The 25207-nt window shown below is 46.0% G+C and overlaps 1 protein-coding gene across 4 annotated transcripts in view; it reads right to left on the bottom strand.

The window, feature by feature from the left end:
* ASIC2 (acid sensing ion channel subunit 2) overlaps positions 1-25207 on the bottom strand; it is a 392894-nt gene that overhangs the window by 10960 nt on the left and 356727 nt on the right. For all 4 annotated transcript variants that reach the window (XR_008327307.1, XR_008327306.1, XM_053362111.1 and 1 more), the window contains 4 exons: positions 13194-13344; positions 10126-10182; positions 9273-9426; positions 6592-6683 (listed from right to left, as the gene is read on the bottom strand). Coding sequence is in view for 2 of the 4 variants with exons in the window: in XM_053362111.1 (XP_053218086.1) it covers positions 6592-6683; positions 9273-9426; positions 10126-10182; positions 13194-13344 (454 nt within the window). In the remaining 2 variants the exon portion in view is untranslated. The remainder of the gene's footprint in view (positions 1-6591; positions 6684-9272; positions 9427-10125; positions 10183-13193; positions 13345-25207) is intronic.

The raw sequence follows: 25207 nt of genomic DNA, 5'->3' as shown, positions 1-25207 counted from the left end.
TCAGTTTTGATAGTAGTGGCTAGCATAGTGAGGTGGCGGCGTTTACCTGATCCCCCAGCAGATGAGTCACTGCTGCTACTGAGAGTTGGCGGGGAGGTCAGCAAAGGGCAAGTGCACTGGTGCAATCAGGTCAGCACTGCCACTGCACTGTCCACCACTGACCCTAAGCCAGCAGGCTGCACCTGTCCTCTTGGATAAAATTACAGATTTGGCAAGGGTGATGCGGACTGTCCCTTCTGCAAGATAAAGCACCCCTACCCGTCAGCTCAGTTCTGATGGCTGAGCTGCTTGGAGAAGAGTTATCAACTTCTCCCAAAACCTACCCTCTGCCTGGAGAAGCATATTGTTTCCTTTCATACCGTCAGTAAACATGTTAAGCATCCATGAGATGTCTTCTTCCTCTCACAGCTTTCTGATGCTAATTTAAATGCAACTTAAAATGGCATTGGCCATTTCAGCTGTAGCACCAGACTGCTGATTGATAAGTACCTCTTACTGAATTCAACAGAGTTTATTTCCAGGAAATCATATATGCAGTGGCGTAGCGTGGGGGTGCAGGGGGGGCCGGCCGCACCGGGCGCAACATCTGGGGGGGCGCACTCACACTCACAGCTCTCTGCCCCTACCTGGCTCACTCACTCACTCTCAGAGCCGGGCGCAAAGCCCAGCCCCCCTCAAGCTCTGCCCACCGCCAACCTGGAGCAGAAGCAGTTGCCATGAGAGGGGTGGGGCTTGAATGAAGAGCGTTCCAAAGCAGAAATCTCGTTCCTATTGGGTAAGTCGTGGCACGTGATGGGAGGGATCGGGGAGTTTCGAGCGACTTTTGTGGGCGGGGCTCGTGCCGCTGCTGTTTTTGAACGCCGGGGCGGGCTGCTCCGCCCGTGACAGAACCGGGCCTTCGCCTGGGCCGTTGTCGGCCAGCTGAAGGGTAGGGGGCGCGCTCGCGGGCGGGTAGGCGGGCAGGTAGTGTCCGGGCTAAGGAGGGCCGCTCTTGCGCAACGCCATGGTTCCCTTGCTTGCGCAACGCTCCACGCGCGTGACCCACCGCGTTCTCGGTCGTCGCCCCTTTTCATCTCTTTCCGCCTTGCTTGGCGAATTTCTCTTCCTTTCTGCTCCTGCTTCTGCTCCACTTTGCAGCCTCTCCGCGTACTTTCCCTGGCTGGCCATCCGTTTGCTTACAAGGTTGGGTGGGAGTTTCCGAACAGGGCAGGAATTCAACCGCTGGAAGTGTTTTGCACCCTATTCCGGCTCCTCCCACCCACCTGCCCCATGTGAAATTTGTACCTGTTGATTTTCTGGTGTGTTTAAGGACACAGGAATCTCAACCTCCCGCCCCCCCCCCCCAATGACGACAATCTCATCTTGTTGTTTGGGAATATCTTTTTTTGCATTCAAATCTTGCCTAGCACCTTCCCACGAACATACTTTCCTTTGCCCTGGCTGGGGAAACCTAGCCAGATGGGCGGGGTATAAATAATGATAATGATAATCATAGTAGTAATTCTGTATTTGGGTTGTACTTCCTCTTTAGCTGCAGTCATGATAACTGTAAAAAGATTTCCTTTTTTGAATTATAGGTCCTATTCTAAACAGCTGTAGGTTTCTCTCCATCCCCCCCACCTTTAAAAAAATATATTTTTAAAAAGGGGATTATTTTCTCTTTAGTAAATCGTATTTATACAGCAATCTCTTTCATCTGTGTATTATATTTCATAACACACGAAGCAACGGTTTCAAAGGAAGTAGATGTAGAATGAATTTTGTCACTGCGCCACTGGTAAAATGTTCTTTCTTTCTTTCTTTCTTTCTTTCTTTCTTTCTTTCTTTCCCCTCCAACTTTTTCCTCCCAAGGAACTCAAAGGTGGTGTACAGGGTTCTCCATTCCCCATTTTATCCGTAAAACAACCTTCTGAGGCACATTAGGTTGAAAGATAGTGACTTGGAGAATTTCAGTAGAAATTAAGGAGGTAAGAAGAAACCTGTTGGATCAGACGAAAGGCCTATCTAGGCCAGCTTTCCTGCAGACAGGTGCATCTAATAGGCCTACAGGCAGGCCTATGAAGGTGATCACTCTCCCTGGCTGTTGCCAGCCTCCCCTCGTAACTATTTAGTGGCATGAAATCTTGAGGATCCCATTTAGCCCTAATCAGCTTTTAAAGACATCTTAGCCTGTGGTCATCATAACCACATATTTATTTTTTATTCTACAGTCATACCTCTTGTTACGATCGGTTCAGGTTACATCTTTTCAGGTTGCGTCCCGCGGAGACCCGGAAGTACTGGAAAGGGTTACTTTCGGGTTTTGCCGCTCACGCATGCGCAGACACTCAAAATGATGTCATGCGCAGAAGCAGCGAATCACAGCACACACAGACGTGCAGATGTGGTATGCGTTCTGCTCATGTTGCGAACGGGGCTCCAAAATGGATCCCGTTCGCAACCAGAGGTACCACTGTATTAAGCACTTTTCTTCCATAATGGAACACAGGGTGGTGTACATGTGGTTCCTTGATTACACCCTATGTGAAGAAACATTTTTTTAGGTCTGTCCCAAATGTATTACCAATCAAAGTTTTGCCACAGGTGGCCTCCCTGTGACTTGAAATTTCAATGCATAATAATAATACAGTGGTACCTCTGGTTACGTACTTAATTCGTTCTGGAGGTCCGTTCTTAACCTGAAGCACCACTTTAGCTAATGGGGTGTCCCGCTGCCGCTGCACCGCTGCTGCACGATTTCTGTTCTCATCCTGAAGCAAAGTTCTCAACCCGAGGTACTATTTCTGGGTTAGCGGAGTCTGTAACCTGAAGTGTATGTAACCTGAAGCGTCTGTAACCCGAGGTACCACTGTACTGAACTTTGTATAGTGCTTTCCTGCATTCATTCACATTGTTTAGTTCACATTCACATTCACATCTTTAAGCAACCTTGGAAGACTAATTAGCACATTGTTCTGCAGCCCAAGACCTCATTCATTTTGGCAACGAGGGCAACAAATAAAAATGATAAAAAATAAAGCAGACATGTGCTGAGGTGCCTAGATCGGGATACAAATAGCTTTCTTTCCTTCATCTGATTGCTCTTTTGGTGTGTGCAGTGGGGCTAATAAGCAGATTACAGCTGGTCTGCCTGGATCAGTTGAGGAGGGATATTTGCCAGTGTGTGCGCATGCAAGGTTGTGGGGTTGGTCGCATGCAATTTCGGCCCCAACCACTAATCTCATGCCAATCCTGAAGGGATAGTAAAAGCACCTGACTTCCTTAAAGTATCCTGGTAATTCATAACATCCTTAGAAAACTGCAGCTCTCAGGATACTTTGTGGGAAGAGATGCCTTTTAATGTGTGGCTTGCACACAGCCCAGCAAAGGTAAGTAAAGCTGGAGGTTGGTGGCGGGGAGAGAGTTCACCTAGTGAGATTTGAACAGATTCATAACCTACCACTCCTGTCTTAAGACACAAAGTATCTGTGAAGAAGACTATGTTACTGTTTTACTATAACATACACTATGTTATGAAATTCTTGCTGTGTTACTATGAAATTGTTCTGTAGTGTTTGTCTCAATTTTAAAATTTATTTAATTTTTATGCTGCCCTTCCTCTGAGGATCACAGGGGCAGCTTACAATATAAGAACACAAAAATACATAACATAGTATCAAACAAAAACAGTAACCCTCCCACTTAACCAGAGGCCTGGGAGAAATCTAGTGGAAGAGACTCGAGTGCTAAAATCCACGGGTTAGGGGGCGCAAATTACTTGCCTTGCCCCGGGTGCTGACAACCCACGCTACGCCACTGCATATATGTACAGGTTTATAGCTTTAATTCCGATGCTTTCTGCTATCTGCCCATCCTCTCTGATTCCTTGGTTCTTGGGAACTTTTAGCCTATACCTCAGAGTATTTGCAATCTCCCACAGTTGTTGCTATTGTTATTAATGATAATTGATTACAATAATTATATTTCTTATATCCCATCCTTCTTCATAGAGATACTAGGGTGGAAAACAATGTTTATAAAATACAGCATAAAAAAATTAAAGCCACAATTTACAGTAGCAACAGAATATGACAATCTATATGACAGCTGATCCTTGAATGAATATAAAGTGAGAGGCCATTGGAGCAGAACTGGGAAGGTAGTGCCATAGACCTGGTACCATTACCAAGAAGGCCCTGCTGTGTACTGTTATATGCCGTCTATGAAGATGATACAAGGATCAAATTCCTTTTGAATTTCTACCTGCCTCGCAGTTATTGTGCTCTTGAAAATCTGGAATCTCTCTTCTATTGGCATTTTTAAAAAATGCAATTGTTATATTTGCTTACTTCTGCTACTCTGATTTAGCTTCTTGTTCAACGTCCATGAAGCATCTAGGGATGAATATGTTATTGAACAGATTATCCTTTCCCTGCCAGTAAAAATCATAGTTGTTCTCTATATAAACTGGTAAGAATCTGCTTATTGTTCAGAAAGAAAGAAAAGGCTTACATCTCCATGACAACAGGGTATATGCTTAAACGCTGCTTACAAAGGCCTTGGGACAAACAGACAGACATTAAACTCTCCTTTCTTTCATCTAAATAACAGACGGGCTGGATTCTGACTTTGACAAGTCAGGCGAGCCAATAATTCTTCATTGTGATGGATAGAAAGGCAAACTCCTGTTGACAGGGTAGGGGCGGGAGCAGGAGACAAACTGAGGCCACTGGTCTACAACAGAATGGAAATTAGCAACCAGGCATACATGGAGGAAATAAACTCTAATTTAAATTGTCCTAACCTGCTTTCAGATATACATTCTTTCACCTTTTTAAATATTTCTAATTGTTGTTGTTGTTGTTTAGTCGTTTAGTCTTGTCCGACTCTTTGTGACCCCATGGACCAGAGCACGCCAGGCACTCCTGTCTTCCACTGCCTCCCGCAGTTTGGTCAAACTCATGCTGGTAGCTTCGAGAACACTGTCCAACCACCTCGTCCTCTGTCGTCCCCTTCTCCTTGTGCCCTCCATCTTTCCCAGCATCCGGGTCTTTTCCAGGGAGTCTTCTCTTCTCATGAGGTGGCCAAAGTATTGGAGCCTCAGCTTCAGGGTCTGTCCTTCCAGTGAGCACTCAGGGCTGATTTCCTTCAGAATGGATAGGTTTGATCTTCTTGCAGTCCATGGGACTCTCAAGAGTCTTCTCCAGCACCATAATTCAAAAGCATCAATTCTTTGGCGATCAGTCTTCTTTATGGTCCATCTCTCACTTCCATACATCACTACTGGGAAAACCATGGCTTTAACTATATGGACCTTTGTTGGCAAGGTGATGTCTCTGCTTTTTAAGATGCTGTCTAGGTTTGTCATTGCTTTTCTCCCAAGAAGCAGGCGTCTTTTAATTTTGTGGCTGCTGTCACCATCTGCAGTGATCATGGAGCCCAATAAAGTAAAATCTCTCACTGCCTCCATTTCTTCCCCTTCTATGTGCCAGGAGGTGATGGGACCAGTGGCCATGATCTTCGTTTTTTTGACATTGAGCTTCAAACCATATTTTGTGCTCTCCTCTTTCATATTTCTAATTACTGGCGGTAATTCTACACACTAAAGATTTGTTGGCAGAGTGTGAGGAGAATGACACATAGGATTGGGTAGAAGCCTCACTATGCTGGAAAAACAGCAGCTAAGCCACTGTCATGACAGCTACACCTCTGGTGGAACATGCCAGGTAGGCTGGCAGTAAACAACAGCTGGAGCTGTTCTACTGGCAAAGATATGCAAGCAGAGTGACTGAAACAGGGCTTAGGTGACACAGTGCAACACAGGAAGCTGTCTTATACAGAATCAGACCATTTGTCCACACTGACCGGGGATTGAACTTGGGCCCTTGTGCGCCAAAAGGAGACGCCCATATATGTTGGCCCCTATATCCCTTTTGATCCATGAGCAGGCCACATCAACAGCCCAACTTTACACCAGTCCACGGACATGGCACAAAGCATTACCCTCCTGCTGACTTCGATGAGAGGATGGAAAGATGGAAACCTCCACATTGAAGGCCACCACAGCAGAGCATACAGGATATAGGATGACTCAATGCCAAAGCACACAGCACTCCACCAGTGGCAGAATATAGATGCCATACAGGGAGGCGATAACCTAGGTGGCGACGGGAAGCAGCTCGGGACTGCATCTCTCTGGCTGAAGGGTCTTGCATGTGTAATAAGCTCTTGGGGGGGGGGGGAGAGAATCTGCCGATGGGAAACAGGGAGGAAACAGCGCTTTGCACACAAAGGGAGCGATTTGCACAACACTGATTGGCCTTGCAACCCATGCTCTCAGCTGCTTCTTGCTGAGGTTGGCAACTTTCTTGTTCCAAGCATGCTGTGGACATGCCTGCAATTGGTATTCAGAGGAAGAGAGCCTTTGACCCTGGAGGTAGGATATAGCCATTGTGACTAGTTGCTGGGTGATCTCCCCGCCACCCCGTTAACCTCATTTCCCCTCTGCCTCAAATTGCCTACCACCTCTGGAAGGGAGTTGGGCCCGAAACCCCCAAATTCCATTCATTTTACACACACACACACACACACACACACACGATTCTTACTTACCAAGTAAAGCTGCCACTTCATATGCTTTCTTCTGCTCAATGGTCTCATAGTTGAGGGCTTCAAAGAATATATCGAGCACAAGAATATTCTCCCTGAGGAGAAAACAAAACAAAACACGGGCAGCCGAGAGACAGAATCAAAAGGAAGGAGCTGCATCCGTGAAAACAAATAAGCTTTCTGCTGCCATGGCACGTTTTTGAGTGAGCGGCGACGAGAGAAAACTCATATTCCAAATGGGTAGCCTGAGGGATGTGTTATGCCTGAGCAGGGGGTCAGGCCATCCCAAGGGAAAGAGATATTATGTAATCGGTAGGGAGTCTGTCAACGCGCCTTGCGGCTTCTAGACAACCGCAGCGTACTGCTTTTACTTACACCTCCTCCATCCTCAAGGCTCTTCCCCACCGCCCACCAAAAAATAAATAACAATATACGGTTGATTAAAAACATAAGCTGCTTGTAAGCTGCTACGCTGGCAGCTCCTTCGGGACTTGAAAACCAAGGCACCAAATATTCCAGAGACATTAACATACATAAGAGTCCCACCAGATCTTGACCAGAGGTCCCTCTATAATTCTTTTTTCCACAGCAGCCAACCAGGCACTTCTAGAAGTCTTCTAAGCAGAGCTTGAAGGCAATAACACCCCTCAGCTGCTTCCTTCCTTCCTTCCACCCACCCACCCCCAAACTGGAATTCAGTGTTGCAGCATCTCTGAACCAGAAGGATCCATATGGCCGTTGTGACTTTTAGCTCCTGACAGACCTCTCCTCCTCCACAGATTGATCCAATATGGTTTGTGGGTTGTAGTTCTTTGGGTCTTTTTATTACATATTTTTTGTGTTTTCATCTTGTATTTTTATGCTTGTGAACTGCCCTGAGATCTATGGATGAAGGGTAGTATACAAATTTAATAAATAATAAAATAAAGTCTCCAGGTAGCTCATAGCAGCGAGTCCCAAAAGAAAGATGTGTGTTTTGTGAAGGGGTACCTTAAACAAACAAAACAAAACAGCCCTGTCCTGACAATCTATTAGGAGAAATGTTTCTCTCTAAATTTTCTCCCCACTTTGCGTAATTTTGTAAGCCCCTGTCAAGCACCCCACTGCCCAAATGTATTCCTGGGTTCCCCCCTCCCTGCTACTACACTGACCCCTCCAGCTCACCCCCCCAATTTCCAAGTCCTTTCTCATAAGGAAAGTGTTCCAATCCTATGAATATCTTGGTTTCCGTTTTCTGCCCCTTGTCTAACTAGTTTCAGTCAGGAGACACCAGTTGCTTGCAGCTGGTACGCACCATACATTTAACACCTCTCCCCGTCCTCCAAGAATCCTGGAAATTGTACTTTACCCCTCACAGAGCTACAATTCCCAGCACCCTGAACAGACTACAGTTCCCAGGATTCTTCGTGGTAAGGATGTGCTTTAAGTGTATGGCATGTACACAGCCATAGGGCAGATTTCTCTTTCGGCCACCTAAGGTTGGCAGTATTTACCCTTCCACTATCCGGCTGCTCATTTGCCCCGTGATAAACTAACAGGGCAAATTTCCAGGGGGGTAACATGCATGTAGGTGTGTGTAGCTCTAGAACTCCCAGATGTCAGTGCCATCGGCGCTCAGTCCCTATGGTGAGCTTGCAATACCAGCATCCAGTTGGCTGGCTGAGCAGACCATGCCTGAAGAAGCCCAGAGCTCAGAGCTAGCTCCTCAGCCTCAGTAACTTGCCCTGAGTGTAATGACTGTGCTTAGCTTCTGTGCCGCTTGCGTCGTCGCTGCCTTGAATATTGTGGCCTCTGCCTGCCTTTTGACTATGCAACTGCTTCACCAGAAGCTTTCTTATTAGGAATTATAGGTACCGAGATTCCAAAGGACCAGAAAAGACTGTTCATGTATGTGACAACGGCCGCACGGATACTACTAGCCCAGAGATGGAAGGAAGAGACAACCCCGACCAGAGAAGAATGGCAAACCAAGTTGATGGACTATGCCGAAATGGCAAAACTAACTGGGAAGCTCAGAAATCAAGAAGACAAGGAATTCCTCTTTAAAAAGGAATGGGAAATGTTTATAATTTATATACTAGATCATTGTAAGCAGGTTAAAACATTGGCAGGATTTTAACCACACTTGTAACGGAATGTATGGATAATTTAGAAAAACAAAAAATTGGAGAAGTATTGATATAAGGTTGAAAATATTATCAACAAGACCCATGGAAGGGATGAGGGGAAGCTAGGAGATTCAGAGTAATCTGGATATTTGGATTTTGAATTGGTTTTCGTTGTATGTTTATATTTTTTAAAAATCAAATAAATGTTTATTTACAAAAAAGACAATGCAACTGCTTCTGGCCCCTTCTGTTGCTACGCTGGATATTCACTACTACCAGCCTTTGACTAGGCACCCTGCCTGGGCCACTGGAGTGGACGGGCAGCCAGCTTCCTGACTTCCCAAAGGCAACAGCCTAGAGACTGACCTAGTTGAGGCCTGGCAATCAATCACCATGTACATGGAGTTCCATGTGGAGGAGACCCATTAAAATTACTGGACGCAAGTAGCTTCAATGGGTCTACTCTGAGTAGGGCTAACATTGGCTACAACCCTCTGCGTTGGGAAACCACAAGCAAGAGCCTCTCATTGGGCTGCTTAGCATCTTTCTAGCTCTCACAGAAATGGGCCTACTTACGAGATGTATTTCTCTGACTTGTTGAACTTTTTCTCAAGGTACTTGGCCGAGGTCTTGCTGGGGATCTTCACCATGGAGAGTTCCTTGTTGTAGCGCGTCAAATTGCACGGCGTTTGGCACACACAGTAACTGCTGTCCTTTTCACCAAGAACCACTGCAAGGCAAAGTGGGGACCAGATAGATGGGTTATCTGTGGAACTACCAGCTCAGAGATGCAAGCGTAAGGGGAGTTTTTGCTTTGCTCGCCATCAAGGGTCCATTCTAGGCTGGCGTGGGGGAACCTTTTGGACCCAATGGGCCAAATCGCTGTCTGTTCCCCTTCTCACAGGCCAACTCTTGACACATGGGCAGGACAACTCATCTGTCAGTGTCCCTTTGGCAGGTGGCTGCTGGGCTCTTGGGAACCGCAACACAAGGGGCTTTTTGACAGCCCTGTGCTTGGCATGCTTCTTCACCAGCCGGATTCATCTCCTCTCCTGCTTCAGCTTCTGCCTCTAATTCTTGACTTTCCTCTGCCACAGACTCTCCCAAGCTCACTAAGCCCTGCCACCTCTTCAGCTTCCTCCGCCTCCTCCATCCGTTCTTCCTCTGACCACTCATCCGTCGTCCCACCACCAATCCCCAGGCTCTGAGCCTTCTTCCCAGGGGGTTCCCCAGCTGGTTCCTCCCACCCTTTGCATCCAACAAGTCCGTGACAAGTTGTGCTTTTTATCCCGCTGTTACTAGAACACAGGCCCTGAAAACACATTCCTGGCTTGAAATGAGATCCTTGGAGGCGGGGGGGGGGGGAGAGAGAATAATAATAATTCTGAGAAACTGACAGTGACAGAATCCTTTGTCCTTCAGAACTTACCTAGCGCAGGCTCTGCACACTCTTTATACTGCTCTGGCGTGCAGAACGGAGCATCTCCTGCACACAAAGAAAATAAAAAGCACACAGGGACATTTTTATGCAAACTTTGCAACAGTGAGTTTCTTTCTGACTAGTTTAGGAAACAGGTCCTTGCATTGTTCTCAACCTGTGGGTCCCCAGATGTTGTTGGACTACAATTCCCATCATCCCTGAGCTCTGGCCTTGCTAGCTAGGGGTGATGGGAGTTGTAGTTCAACAACATTTGGGGACCCACAGGTTGAGAAAGGCTGCTTTACGGGGACTGGAATAAGGATTACTGGCTGGGGTTGCCTTTAGAACTTGTATAACCGAAAAAGCTTGGTTGCCGGCCAGTTCATTTCTGGACCAAATTCAAGGTTCTCGCAGTAGCGTTTAAAGCCCCAAACATCTTGGGTCCCAAAGATCTGAAAGACCACCTCCTTCCTAGGTGTTAAGATCAGCATAGGGGGCCCTCTTGGTAGTTCCACCTCTCTCAGAAGTCTTTTTTTTGGGGGGGAGTGTCCTAGCAGAGGGCATTCTCCATGGCAGCCCCTAAGTTTTGGAATTTCCTCTCCATAGGTGCATATGGCACCATTACTGTACAGCTTTCACTATACAGCAGATGCTGAAGATGCACTTGTTCACCCTGGCGTTTGACATCTGAGATGCGTGTTTTCGGGTCGTCGTCCCGTCCCCCCTATTCTTGTGATGGTAATCTGTTTTGACTGATTTTAATCTTGAATTAGAAATTGTTGTGACCTGTCCACCTGCCCCTGCCTGATGAAGGGCAGGTAATAAATCTGGTAAGAGTAATATAGTAAAACTGAGCAGTTACAACAATATATATGGAAACCAAATCCAGTTTTTGATAGCTGGTTGGGACCTGAGAGTTACTACTCCCAGGAACGCCCTCCTTTCAGATGTCAAGGAGGTAAAGAATTACACAACTTTTAGAAGACATCTGAAGGCAGCCCTGTATCTGGAGATTTTTAATGTATGATTTTTAATTATGTTTTTAGATATGCTGTAAGCAGCCCAGAGTAGCTGGGGAAACCCAGCCAGATGGACGGGGTATAAATAATAAAATTATTTACTATTATCACTAGTGTCTGAGAAAACCAAATGACGTAACAAGTTTACTAAGCGATCCTATGCATGCCTACTCAGATGTCATTCCCACTGACTTCAATGGGGCTTACTTCCAAGTAAATGGGCATAGGATCATATAGCTGAAAGCACACAGATTTTCACCAAAATAGTGATGTTGCCAAATTGCCTCCAAAAGTCAAATAAACTGATAAACCAAAAGAGGACTCCCACTACCAGGAATAAAGGCTCTGTAGCTACTGGGTGCAAGAGCCCTGGCTTCGATTTATTGAAAGCAGGCTTCTCCCACTTTAGTGTAACAGAATGTTTACTTACATTCAAATTGTTTGGGTTTGGGTTTTTTTTGTTTTGTTTTTTAACTCCTAAGCAATCTATCAGCGCAGCAGACCAAGGGACCAGATGGAAGGAGGTAGAACTATCACATCAGTAGCCATCTGTCTGGCAATGTGTGAAATGTTATGTGTGTGAGAGAGTGGTACATGAATTACTGGTTGAGTATGAGTAGGGTTATTTGTGAGGGAGTGAATGGGGAACAGGTACAGGAAGCAATATCCATGTGTAATAGCATATTTTAAAGTGATCTTTATATGAATTATCTCAGCAGTTTCTACTGTCTTATCTCAGTGCCCAAAGGCAGGATGCTGAACCCAGTACATTTCTTTTTCCGCAGCGGAGTCTTAGTAGATAGAAACACGGCACTGGACATCTATAGTAAGTTATGCACAGAAGGTGGTAGAACAGCACAACTGTAGGCCCCGCTCATCAATTACCTATGGCAGTGATGGAAAGTGTGGTGGCGACCACAAGCGGCTTCTTTCACATATACATTCATCCCAGAAATGGAACACCTTATTCAAAAGGCTGGTTTAAACCAGGGCATGGTCCAAAATGGCACCAAAGCATTAAAAAAGGGCTCGTTCAAAATCAAACCTGAGCAACTTCTGAAAGAGCTTGTCTTCATAAAGGGATAGTGTAAACTGAAATTTGTAATAGAGGACAGGTGTCAGGACTTGAGTCCACATGCTGTCCAAAATCTGGAGCCTTAGAGATGCCAAGGCAGAGATTCAGCCTGTAGGTAAAGGCAAAGGACCCCTGGATTATTAAGTCCAGTCAAAGCCAACTATGGGGTTGCGGCGTTTGTCCACAGACATTTTTCCGGGTCATGTGGCCAGCATGACTAAACCGCTGCTGGCCCACGGAGGACCGTTACGAGTGCCAGAGCGCACGGAAACACCGTTTACCTTCCCACTGCAGTGGTACCTATTTATCTACTTGCGCTGGTGTGGTTTCGAACTGCTAGGCTGACAGGAGCTGGGACAGAACAATGGGAGCTCACCCCGTCGAGGGGATTCAAACCGCCGACCTTCCGATCAGCAAGCCCAAGGCCATCAAAGTGAGAACAAAAAACTTACTCAGCCAGGCCATCAAAGAGGCCTCTTGAGCATCCATAGGCTAGGGATGAGCATGCAGTAAAGAAGATGGTGGCATGTGATTGTGTCAGGTCCCACCTACTTTTGGATCAGGCCCTGCTCACTCCCAAACACAATAATATCTCAATGACTGGCAGCAGGGGTTCATACAGGGATCTTCCTCAGCCTTACCTGGCAATGACAGGGACTGAACCTGGAGCCTGTTTGTGTGCTCTCCCCCTGACCTATGGCCCTCCTCTCTCCTTCACACCCAGGACTTGGCCCCTTGACAAGAGCCAGCCCTGACACCAGGGGAGAAGCACATGCTGAGGCTGTTTCTGTTGGGATATTTCCATTCCACCTTAAAAGGGAGCAGGCTTTGTTTGTGTCACAGCCTGTGTATTTCCTGTCTCACAGGATGTTTCTGTTGTCAGTTGCTTTCGTTTCAGCTTTTTGCCTGTGCAGCCGAAGCAGACGGTCATGGATTTCTTTGTTCTGACCAACGCTGAATAAACTCACCCCTGAATACCTTACCTGGCATGTGGACCATTCTGCAGTTGCAGTTTTCCACCACGTAGCGGGTCTCACAATCTATCCTGCACGCAGTGATGCTGTAGATGGGAAAGAAGTCCAGGCCAAAGTCTGAGGAGCGGCACTCACCCCATGGAGGTGGAAGGTACGTCAGCTGCAAGAGAAAGATGGGGGACTCAAGTCAGAATATAGAAGGCTGTCTTTATTTCTTTTTTCTTTTTAACTATGAGGGATAGAGGAGTGTTTTGAAATTGCGTTTTTCTAGTAAACCAATACAGCTCCCTTTGATTTTTCTGTGTCTCAGAGAATGATGAATCGAGCCATGCAGGAGCAGATGTTTCTATCACCTGAAGGTAGGATTTTGCTTTTTGAAAGTTACACTCCATTCAACCTGTGCAGGCCTTTGGCTATATAGAATCAGTGCTCTTTTTTTCTTTAAAAAATGTTTAGGGGTACTCTCATTTTCCTACTCATATTGAAATACTGCCCCTCAATGAGGCCAAACTTAGATTCACAAAACGTTTAGGGGTAATGCATCCCCTGCGTCCCCCCAGAAAAAAGCACTGTATAGAATAAATTGAACATTGAACCTCCCATGATGACATCATCTCCATCCAACCTTTAGGCAGTCCTCCCCACTTTGGCTTTTATTAATATTTTTTACCTCCGAAAATTAATCTTCAGTTTTGCAAACATAAAACCTCTATGTTTCTCTACCTAGACCCCTACTTAACAAGGAACATGCTAGGTGTATTGCCTAAGGTAGGAGACTGATCCAGGTAACTTCTGGGATTTATACTTTCCAAATTGGTGGATCAGCCACTGTGTGTATCTCTGTCCCAGCAATCTACAATCTGACACAATGTTAAACTTGCATGATACCTACTAGAGCCTAAACCATGTAGACTTACACATGTCTACTCAAGGGTAAGTCCCACTTTCAGTAAGCTTACTCCCAGGAAACCTGCTATAGGATTGCAGCCTTAGCCTGTGATATCCTACACTCTGTCTAAAGATTGTGACTATTATTATTATTATTATTATTATTATTATTATTATTATTATTATTTATTTATTTATTTATTTCCTTCTAAAGCACTGCTTTAAGGCGATTTACACTTAAGATAATTATCAACAATTAAAAACCTATAAACAACACTAAACACCTAACAAGTGGACACTCGTGGTCAAGATCCATTTTTCCAGCTGGGAAAGCCTATCAGAACAAAAATGACTTCGACTGCTTCCAGAAAGTGCAGGTTGTAGATGCCTGTCATATCTAGACAGGGTTGCTATTCCACAGGCAGCCTTGATAAAAGCCTTGCTCTGAGTCACTGGGGAGTGTGGGGGCTTCTGAGATCTTTGGAACCTGCAGGAGAAACTCTCCCACAGACCAGAGTGTTTGTTCTACTGGGTTTATAAGGGATAAGGTGTTACCTGAAGTAACCTGTTCTGAGTTCTATATAACACCCACAGGCAGGGTGATATATGGCAACCAGTCTGGGGTAGTGGTTAGAGTGTTGGACTAGGACCTGGGAGACCTGGGCTCAAATCCCCATTCAGACATGAAGCTTGCTTGGTGACAGTGGGCCAGTCACTCCCCCTCAGCCTAGCCTACCCCCCCAGGTTGTTGCTGAGATTAAATAAAGAGGGGAGAACCATGTACACCACCTTGAACTCCTTTGAGAAAAAGGTGGGATATAAATGCAATAAACAAACAAATAAATGAAATCATTTCCCCCTCCCCCAAGCAACCTAACCACCACCATCTGCACTGGCTCTAGCCCCCAGACCAACTCAAAGGGTAGCTCCACAGTGTGTTATTTGTGACTTCAATGTCAAGCTGGCTTTTTAAAAACTCTCTCTCTCCCCGAACTCCACTTTGCAATGCTTAAACGGTGAGCCTGATGAAAGAGAATTTGCTCACTTTTTTTTTTGCAATATATTGGTTTAACCCATATTAATGGTGTTGCCTGATGGTAGGATTTGAAAAGGACATAAATTATATAATGTAATCCTCATAAGCTACTATATCAATGTGGATCCTGGATTTCAAACGAAGGGTTGTTTTTAAAACACACACTCTCACACACACAGAACTCAGAGGTAGTGCTGAAGTGAGCATTTACACAAATTTAGATTCAGACTGGGCCCAATGCATTTTGCTGCCTGAAGTGGAACAGGAAATGGCACCCCCCTAAAAAAAGGTCAGGGTGCATACTAAAGATTAGGCAAATTATTCTGGTCTTCGATGCAAGAAAAGATCCAGCCCTGGGATTTTTTTGATAAGTGGTGATGGTGATGGTGATGATAACAACAGCATCCCATATGCGCCTCTCTCCACAGAAGTAAAAATATGAACAAAAATGTGGCAAAGGCCACATCCACACCATACATTAAAAGAACACGTAGACTACTTTTATTTTTTTATAAGATATTTATTAAGCTTTTTTCCAAGAAAAACATAAATTTGCAAAACAGAAAAAGTAAGAGCAAAGAATTACAATGTTAAAGAAAAAACATAAAAATATAAAAGAACAAAAAATTCAAATAAAAAATACATACAAAATACAAAAAAACAAAATAGCTAAAAAGAAAAAAGTTTAAAAAACAAATCCAGTTTTCAATATTTATAGACTCATTTGCTTATTTTCTTGACTTCCTCACACCTCCCCTTTTTGTATTCCCATTTATATAATCGATTCAGCAAATCCTTACCTTCTTTCATTTATCTTAACTTTTGATCTTAACCTATTATAACAATATATTTTCATCCATTATCAATCCATATTTACATATTCTTATTACTCTTGTTGCCAATACCACTTATTTTCAATCCAACATCATTTTAACATTCATTAATTTTACAGTATTTCTGCAGGTAGTCTTTAAATTTCTTCCAATCTTCTTCCACCGACTCTTCTCCCAGGTCTCGGATTCTGCCAGTCATTTCTGCCAATTCCATGTAGTCTATCACCTTAGTCTGCCACTCTTCCAGTGTGGGTAGTTCTTGTGTCTTCCAATACTTTGCAATCAGTATCCTTGCTGCTGTTGTCGCGTACATAAAAAAGTTTCTATCCTTCTTTAACACCAATTGGCCGACTATGCCCAAAAGAAAGGCCTCTGGTTTCTTCAGAAAGGTATATTTAAATACCTTTTTAATTTCATTATAGATCATCTCCCAGAAAGCCTTGATCTTTGGGCACGTCCACCAAAGGTGAAAGAATGTACCTTCAGTTTCCTTACACTTCCAACATTTGTTATCGGGCAAGTGATAGATTTTTGCAAGCTTGACTGGTGTCATGTACCACCTGTATATCATTTTCATAATATTCTCTCTTAAGGCATTGCATGCCGTGAATTTCATACCTGTGGTCCACAACTGTTCCCAGTCAGCAAACATAATGTTATGTCCAACATCAATGCCATTTAATCATAGCAGATTTAACCGTTTCATCCTGAGTGTTCCATTTTAACAGCAAGTTATACATTCTTGATAGTATCTTAGTTTTGGGTTCTAACAATTCTATTTCCAACTTTGATTTTTCCACCTGGAAGCCAATTTTTTTGTCCAAATTATATACCTCTCTTATTTGATAGTAGTGAAGCCAGTCTCGCACTTTATCTTTTAATTTCTCAAAACTCTGCAATTTCAGTTTGTCTCCTTCTTGCTCCAAAATTTCCTAATATTTTGGCCACTTGCCCTCCATATTGGACTTTTTCTGAGCCTTAGCCTCCATTGGTGACAACCACCTTGGGGTTTTATTTTCCACGTAGACTACTTTTAGCCATCATGGCTTCCCCCAAACTATCCTGGGAATCTTAGGTGGTTAAGGGTGCTGACCTCACAGACCTACTGTGCCCAGTACCCTTGTCAAATTATGCTTCCGAAGATTCTCCATAACTATTATACTGGTGGAAGAGCACTCTCAATGCATGGTGTGGATGTGAACTCAAAATCTGCTACCTGAGGCAACTGCCTCACTCTGCCTAACAGTTGGGTCGGCATCCTCTCAGCTCCATAAATATGAGAGTTACTTCACCCCCAATTTCTTAAGGGCTAGAACGGCAGCCCTGGGCCAAAGTGGCTGCAATGAGACACCCCAACACCCCCACACTTCTGGTTGGCTCAAGACTCAAAGCCTGAATTGTTAATGGGGAGTCTCTTCAAGATAGAAGAATCAAGATTTTCTTTACGACAATGACAAAACACCACCGGAGGGCCTCCACATCTCATTTGCGTTTTTCCACCAAGCTAATAGTGTGGCATCTGCCGTCGTTTAGTCATCTGGAGTGGGGAGCGACACCCATATGTTGCAGACGGCATGATAAAGGAGAATAAATAATTGCCATCTCTCCTGACCTCAGCGTCTGCACCAGCCCGGCTTCCACACAAATCTTCTAAGTTGTTTAAATTGCGCTCACAACATAGGTGATGGGATCGGAAATGATGGAATGATCACATATTCAGTTTCTGTGTTTCTCGCTTAGCCAGCCTTGGCTTTGAGCCACGTCGCTTCCGAGCCGGCCCAACGTCTGTGGGGAAGGCGCAGATTGAATGCTTAATTACACCCTCCTTGATGCGCCTTGATTGACAGAGGTGGGAAGAACAAGGAGTTTGCTTTGCTCTTGAAGCGAATGCACTGATGCACATGGCTCCCGGCGCTGGGCTGTGCCCAGGCCTGCAGTTGAAGTGTGTATCCTTGATGCCCCTGAGGTCAGTTTCTCCCCGAGCTGGAGTAAGAACCTGTCAATCAAGCAAAGGTAAAAGGCCCAGCCAATCTGATCGTTTCATACTGGCTGCCAATCAGAGAGGTTGGTACTGCAAACCCCTGCTTCCTTCTACTCTATCCTTTACTTGGGCAAGCAAGAGGTCTTAAGAAGAACACTCCAGCCAGTCAATGATGATCTAGGAGGATGCAAATTAAGGGTGGTGAGGAGACATGGGCTGGGGAGAGTCCTGAGATTTGGAGGGCAATTTAGCCCCCAGGCATGAGGTACCCTCGCCCTGTTACAGTGGGCCAAACTATCTGTCTCCCCAACTGGCAGTGGATCTTCAAGGTCTCAGGCAATGAGAGGTCCTTCCTATCACCAACCTACCTACCACTTGGTAGGTAGCCTTCTGTATGAAACAAAGCCCCTACTATTGCTGAGCTACAATTCTGAGTATCTTGGTGGCCAAGCCTCACTGCCTGGCCCAGCATTTTGGCCGGCCCTACCATTAGGTGGCCACATCAGACGACAAACACAGTGGGGTAGGGAGTGGCAACAAGACAGTGGAGGATAGAGTGTATATATCACATGGCCTGTCCTGGGTTCACCTGCTGCATCTAGGTGACATGAAAGACTCTGCTTCAACCCCAATATTGAAGGAAGATTCAACTGGTCAGCTTCAGTGCACAGAAGGGTAGGGCTGCCATCTTATCCTCTGCAAACTGTGTTGGCAAAATATCTTATCCTTGCTGCTAATGGCACTGTGGGTTGGGTCACGTCAAGGGCTGTAGCTGGAAAGCATCTGCTTTGCATGCAGAAGATCTCGAATTCAATCCAAGGCATCTCCACTCAGTGCTGGGAAAGGTTCCTTGCCTGAAACCTAGAGAGGTGCTGCCAGTCTGTGTAGGCAACACTGAGCTAGAAGGGTCAGTGGCCATACATAAGGCAGCTTCTTGTTCTTATCGACCCAATTTGGAAACCTGCTACGGTGGCATTGTGCAAGTGGGAAAGTGTAAGTAATCCTCTCTGCAGAGATAAGCCATTGAGAGGAAGGGGAGCGTCACATCTCAGTTCCCGCAGCCTCCAAGGCAGGCAACTTTTCCTCTGCTGACGGCTATCTACTCAGCTGCTTCCAAGGGGAGGGAATCACACTGCCAAGCCCCCAAATAATTACATTGCTTTTGCCATTGTGCTCCGATCAATGGGCCTCGCCATCTCCCTTGTCGTGTCTCAAGCAATCGCATTATCACCCGAGCGTGTCTCCATTAGCAGCATCTTAAACAAGCTTCGCGGAAAGAGAGATGAGGAGAGAGAGACACTTCGTTTCCCTCAAAGCCGTTAGCTAGGGCTAACTTACCTGGCAGGGGAGATACCATGATCACATTCTCATGGCTAGGATGGACAACTGCTCAGTGGGATCCTTAAAATAATAAGCGGTAATAAAAAGCTAAATGGGACCTGCAACAAAATGTTGCAGCGGAGAGTGTTGCTGTTCAGGATTGTTAGCCACTTTGTCACCCTTCCCCATGCTCTGTTCTCCACAAGTAGCCAGACAGCGGGCCTTCTAGGGCCACTGAGCACACTCAGTCCTCGTGGGACAGTTGTTGAGGTTCATCACACTGTGAATCAATTTTTAAATATTTTTTTTGTGCTTCTGCAAACCTTGAGGCTGTCTGAAGTCTGCTATTATATGTGGGCAGAGTCATTTTGGTTACACAAGCAATGGCACTCACAGCCTGAACATCAGCTGCAGCGGGAAAAACAAGAAACTGCCTTATACCGAGTCATTATTCCATCTACCTTAGTGCTGCCAACAGCAGGAGCGCAGAACCTTTGCTCCTCCAGATGTTGCTGGACTACAACTCCCATCAGCTCCAGCATGCATGGCTGATGGCCAGGGATGATGGGGGTTGTTGTTCAACAACCTCCAAAGGGCCAAAGATCTCCACGTCTAGTTCATGTTGACTGGCATCAGTTCTGCAGGACCTCCAGCAGGGGTCTCTCCCAGCCACTCCTGGAGATGCCAGAGAATGAGAACCTGGGACCTTCCGCATGCAAAGCAGAAGCTCTACCACTAAGCTATGAATAATAAAATTATAATTATACAATTATAATTACTTAGCATTTATATGGCCTATCTTAACACGTTCAAAGTGCCTTGCATATGATAAAAAGTAGGTGATAACCAGTTTGTGGGCCATTGGCCCGCCTTGCCGCTTTTTCTGTGGGATCTGGCATCAGACCAGAATGTGACACCCACTGCCCAAAAGGCATGTCCAACACCTATCAATTCCCCATCACACCAAGTGTCAACCTACTAAATCCAGGACTCACACACACTGTGGAGACATGGCCTGCAAAGCAAACTAACTTCAGGTGTCTTAAGAGAGAGACACTGAAGGCACTGCAGCAACTCTATATATCTGTCACTTATTTGGCTTCCCTGGGGGTGAGTTGAGGCAATGAATGAGAGATTTGTTTATTTTTGAATACCGACAGGCAAACAGCAGCCCCTTATTCTGCCCAAAATGGCCCAAGTCCCTGCTTCCCTGGCTACCCAAACCTTTCTCGAGATTATCATCCAATCCTATTCCAAAGTCTCAGAGCGGTTTAACATTTAAAAGCAAATTTCAGGAGAGAATAGTACAGGACTTCTAGTGCGTTTACATCCTACATTTTAATTACTGCGTTGTTTTAACAGGACTGTTTTGGTGCGCATTTCCATTATGGAGGCTTATATTTTCATGCTTCTGCAATTGGGTTTTTATTCTTGCAAACCGCTTAGAAGCCTAACTACATATTAAGCGGCATATAAATAAATAAATAACTAAAGCAGCAGCAGCAGCAGCAACAACCCACAGATAAATAAGGCAAAATTTCCCTGTAGAAATAATCCAGTATTGACATACCACCTCTTCCCAAGTACAACCCCACACTATCTTCTGAGCCCACATTAACATGGACCTTTTCTCACAGTCCTGGTGTCATCTCTCTCTCATAACACCCCACCCATTTCTGCCCCTCCAGAGTTGAGGCCCTCTCTCTCTCTTCTTATCAAGTTATCTTAACTGCATGCTGTCCACAAATCTGTGTAATGTGCCTCAATTCTTTTTTTCCTTTTAATAAGGATGTTTAGCTTTGGGATAGGGCTACTGGGTTAAGTCTCAGTTCCTGAGTTAGGCTGGGACAAGACCACACAAAAAGGTCCACTGCAGGCTCAGGTGCACAGCATGATCACACCAGTGTTTAGCGCTTTGGTCTAAACCACTGAGCCTCTTGAGCTTGCTGATCCTAAGGTCAGCAGTTCGAATCCACACGACAGGGTGAGCTCCTGTTGCTTTGTCCCAGCTCCTGCCAACCTAGCAGTTCAAAAGCATACCAGCGTGAGTCGATAAATAGGTACCACTGGTGGGAAGGTAAACGGCATTTCTGTGCGCTCTAGCTATTGCCACGGTGTTCCATTGTGCCAGAAGCGGTTTAGTCATGCTGGCCACATTACCCAGAAAGTTGTCTGAGGACAAATGCCAGCTCCCTTGACCTGAAAGCAGAGATGAGCACCGCACCTCATAGTCGAATTTGACTGGCCTTAACCATCCAGAAGTCCTTTACTTTTCACCTAGCACCAAACAGTAACAAGGGTAGTCCCAAGTCAAAGTAAAGCTTAAGGCAGATGTCAGCAGTAGGAAGATCTGTCAGAAGACAGGGCAAAGTCAGACTGAAGGAGTAAGGAGCTGAATGCTGCTGGCCTCAACTGAAGGTTTAGAAGGCCTGGGCTCCCAGATTCTACCCAAATTCAGCTGCAGGTGTTTTCCAATAACCTTTTACTGTTGATGAATGCATTTACTCCCAAGGAACCCAAGTAGAGTGGTAAATAAAACAAAATAAGAATAAACATGTGCTCTTCCACTAAGCAGCTGCCTGAGCCTGGACCTTCTATAGCTGATTCTCTCCCTCTGGCTTGATCAGAGGCTCCTCTGCCAACAGGTGAGATAGGAAATGGCTTGAGAATGCTTCTGGGGCATCTCCTGGAGGCAGCCCTGGTCAGGTCTTCCCCTGGAAAAGCCTGGGGTTTTCTGGATCAGTGCTGCAGTTGGGGGGCTCGGTCTGCTCTCCTAGGTCCTCTGGCTCTGGGCAGTCTGTGTCTCCAATAAAGGATGTGCTGTCTTAGGCCGGGACAGGAAAGCTTTCAATTAACAACAATCATGCCTTGGATGAACCTCATTAGCTACCATTGGGCAGCGCTCAGCATGGCAACTATTTTGAGCTGAGAAGTGGTAGTGCTGAGGTGGTACTTAACCCTTTCCCCATCCACATTTCTCTGTACCAAGCTACCTTCCACAAGTGACTTTTCCCATCCCCGTGCTCCGGGAAATTTCATGTGGGCACCTGCACATAGTGTGCAATAAGCTCCACATCCATACCACCCCCATGAAGAGTGTTCTCCTCACTTTCCCACACCCATTCACAGCACAATCTCCGCTTGTTCACAGCACATTAGCTTTTCACCTGAGAGCGCTACTTCTCACCCTCTTCATTACATGCCACCTTTTGTCATGATTTCAAGGTGGTTTAAAAACATCCTCTGTCCTACACAGCCCAGAATTCAATTTTTTGAAAAAGAAAGAAAGAAAATATGCTTCTGGAGGGACTATGTGAGAGCGGAAGAATGATGCTGCTCTTTCCATGCTCCAAATAGCTTCTGTCTTGCTGCTCCTCTCTCCAACATTTCTACTGCAGTTATGTCCACAGCACATATTTAAAGCAAGGGCCTTCCCCCAAGGAATCCTGGGAACTGCAGTTTAAGGGTACTGGGAATTGCAGGTCTCTAAGGGGTAAATCAAGGGACGCGGGTGACGCTGTGGGTTAAACCACAGAGCCTAGGACTTACTGATCAGAAGGTTGGCAGTTCGAATCCCCATGACGGGGTGAGCTCCCGTTGCTCGGTCCCTGCTCCTGCCAACCTAGCAGTTCAAAAGCACGTCAGAGTGCAAGTAGAAAATAGGTACTGCCATGGCCTGAAGGTAAATGGCGTTTCCGTGCACTGCTCTGGTTCGCCAGAAGCAGCTTGGTCATGCTGGCCACATGACCCGGAAACTGTCTGCAGACAAACACTGGCTCCCTCGGCCAATAAAGCGAGATGAGCGCCGCAACCCCAGAGTCGGTCACGACTGGACCTAATGGACAGGGGTCCCTTTACCTTTACCTTAAGGGATAAATCACAGTACCCAGGATTATTTGGAGGAAGCCATGTGTTTTAAATGTGTTGCGTGGATGCAACCTGTATGTTTTCAAGTTGGGGGGTGGGGGAGAACTTGGAACAAGAAAATGACAGGCAAGGAACGGGTTAATCACCCTTCCTCCCTGCTTCTCCACTTTCAACTGCCCGCCCCCTCCTGAAGCTGCTTTTTCCAAAAACAGTAACAAGCATCAGGGATCTAATATGCATGTTCTGCATACCACTGTGCAATTAGCTCCTTCACAAGCGGCATGTTTCTGCTGTAGCCTATCATTCTTCTCCCCCATAGAGAATTATGATACTGATGTCTCTGAACACCAATTGTTGGGAACTGCAGGTGTTGTTGCACTCGTGTCCTGCTTGTGGGCTTCCCATAGGCATCTGGTCAGCCACTGTGAGAGCAGGATGCTGAACCAGGTGGGCCATCGGCCGAATCCAGCAGGAGCTTCTCTTATGTTGTTATGGCTTCTGCACGCTGCCATGCCTGGACCACAGAAGGGAGCTGTTTGCCTGTCACGCTCTTCCCTCAAAGTTGCGAGCAGACAGCCTTTGCCTTTTGCTCAGAAGTGAAATAATGGCGAGGAAATTGTGTTCGTTAATGAGACACCGGATGGGATCACACAAGAAGCGTTGCTTCGGCGCTTGTTAAGGCATTCAAAAGCATCCTTCGCGCACCTCTCAGCGTGCCATTCAGGCTGTCATTCTCTGTGGCACAGAGCTATTGGAAGCAAAGCAAGTTCCCTCTTCCTCTCTTCTAAGCATCTCCCAAGGAAGGCAGCTCACGAGGTTCTTTTGAATTTGCTCCCTTCACACCTCCTTCTCTATGGGGAATTTAACATAATGTGTCTTGCCAAAATTGGCTTTGCTGCACAGACCAGAGACGGCCGGTTTATACAAGTTGCAGAATCAAAGTGGTGACCGGTTCTTGGATTGAATCACTGCAGGATGCAGTGGGGGTTGTGTGCCTGAATGTTCCCCCAACCCAAAATATCTCCCCGCAGATGTAAATATAGCATGTCAGAGAATAGATTCGTGCCCAAGATGTTATTTTTCCATGTACAGATACATTTTTCTTTCTTTCTTCTTTGCAGGATGCCATTCAAACCTGCCCCAACCCAGTACACACCTTGAGATGTATAGTGCGAGAAAACAACATGATTCCATTCTGCTGAGGGTCTAAACCAGACATAGGCAAACTCGGCCCTCCAGATGTTTTGGGACTACAATTCCCATCATCCCTAACTAACAGGACCAGTGGTCAGGGATGATGGGATTTGTAGTCCCAAAACATCTGGAGGGCTGAGTTTGCCTATGCCTGGTCTAAACAGTTGGAAATGATGGATAATGGAGATGAGGATCACAAAGGAGCTTGAAGCAGATGAAAGGCTCTCTGCCCCTGGTGCTGACGCAACACCTGTGGCCTGGCAGGTGCTGTTGGACTCCAACTCCTATCAGCCCCAGCCAATACGACCAATGCTAAGTAATGATAGGAGCTGGAGTCCAGCAATACCTGGAGGGCTACAGCTTCTCCAAAGCTGCCTTGTTAAGAAACATAGGAAGACCCCGCTGGACCAAGCCAGTGGCCCATCTAGCCCAGCATGCGGTTCTCACAGTGGCCAACCAGATGCCTATGCAAGCAGGATTCGAGCACAAGAGCATTGTCCCCTTCCGTGGTTTCCAGCAACTGATACTCAGAAACACTGCTGCCTCCAAATGTGAGTGGCTGGTAACATCGCTCATTTTACCCAGCCCTTCCATTGCTGCTGCTTTCCCCAATCCCTGCTTCTCTGCCCTTCATTATGGTTCGTCCTGTGCCCCACAGCATCCTCGTCAACTGACAGGCAGCTGCTGCTGTCCTTCACTCCTCTTCCACCACCGCTGCTCTTGAGCTAACGTGGCAGCAGCAATGGCAGCTACTCCTCCTTCTCTTTTTCTCACTGTGAGGAAGGAGGTCATTCCTCAAAGTGTGGGATGAGGGTACAGGTGCCCTGGGGAGCCCCGAAGGAGCTGGGGTGGTGGAAGCCATTGGGTTAATGGGCTAGTGAGTGGGTGTCTTGCACGCCCCCAC

The sequence above is a fragment of the Podarcis raffonei genome, chromosome 13, assembly GCF_027172205.1.
Source record: "Podarcis raffonei isolate rPodRaf1 chromosome 13, rPodRaf1.pri, whole genome shotgun sequence".
Taxonomy (NCBI): Eukaryota; Metazoa; Chordata; class Lepidosauria; order Squamata; family Lacertidae; genus Podarcis; species Podarcis raffonei.
This window is presented reverse-complemented; position numbering and strand designations above follow the sequence as displayed.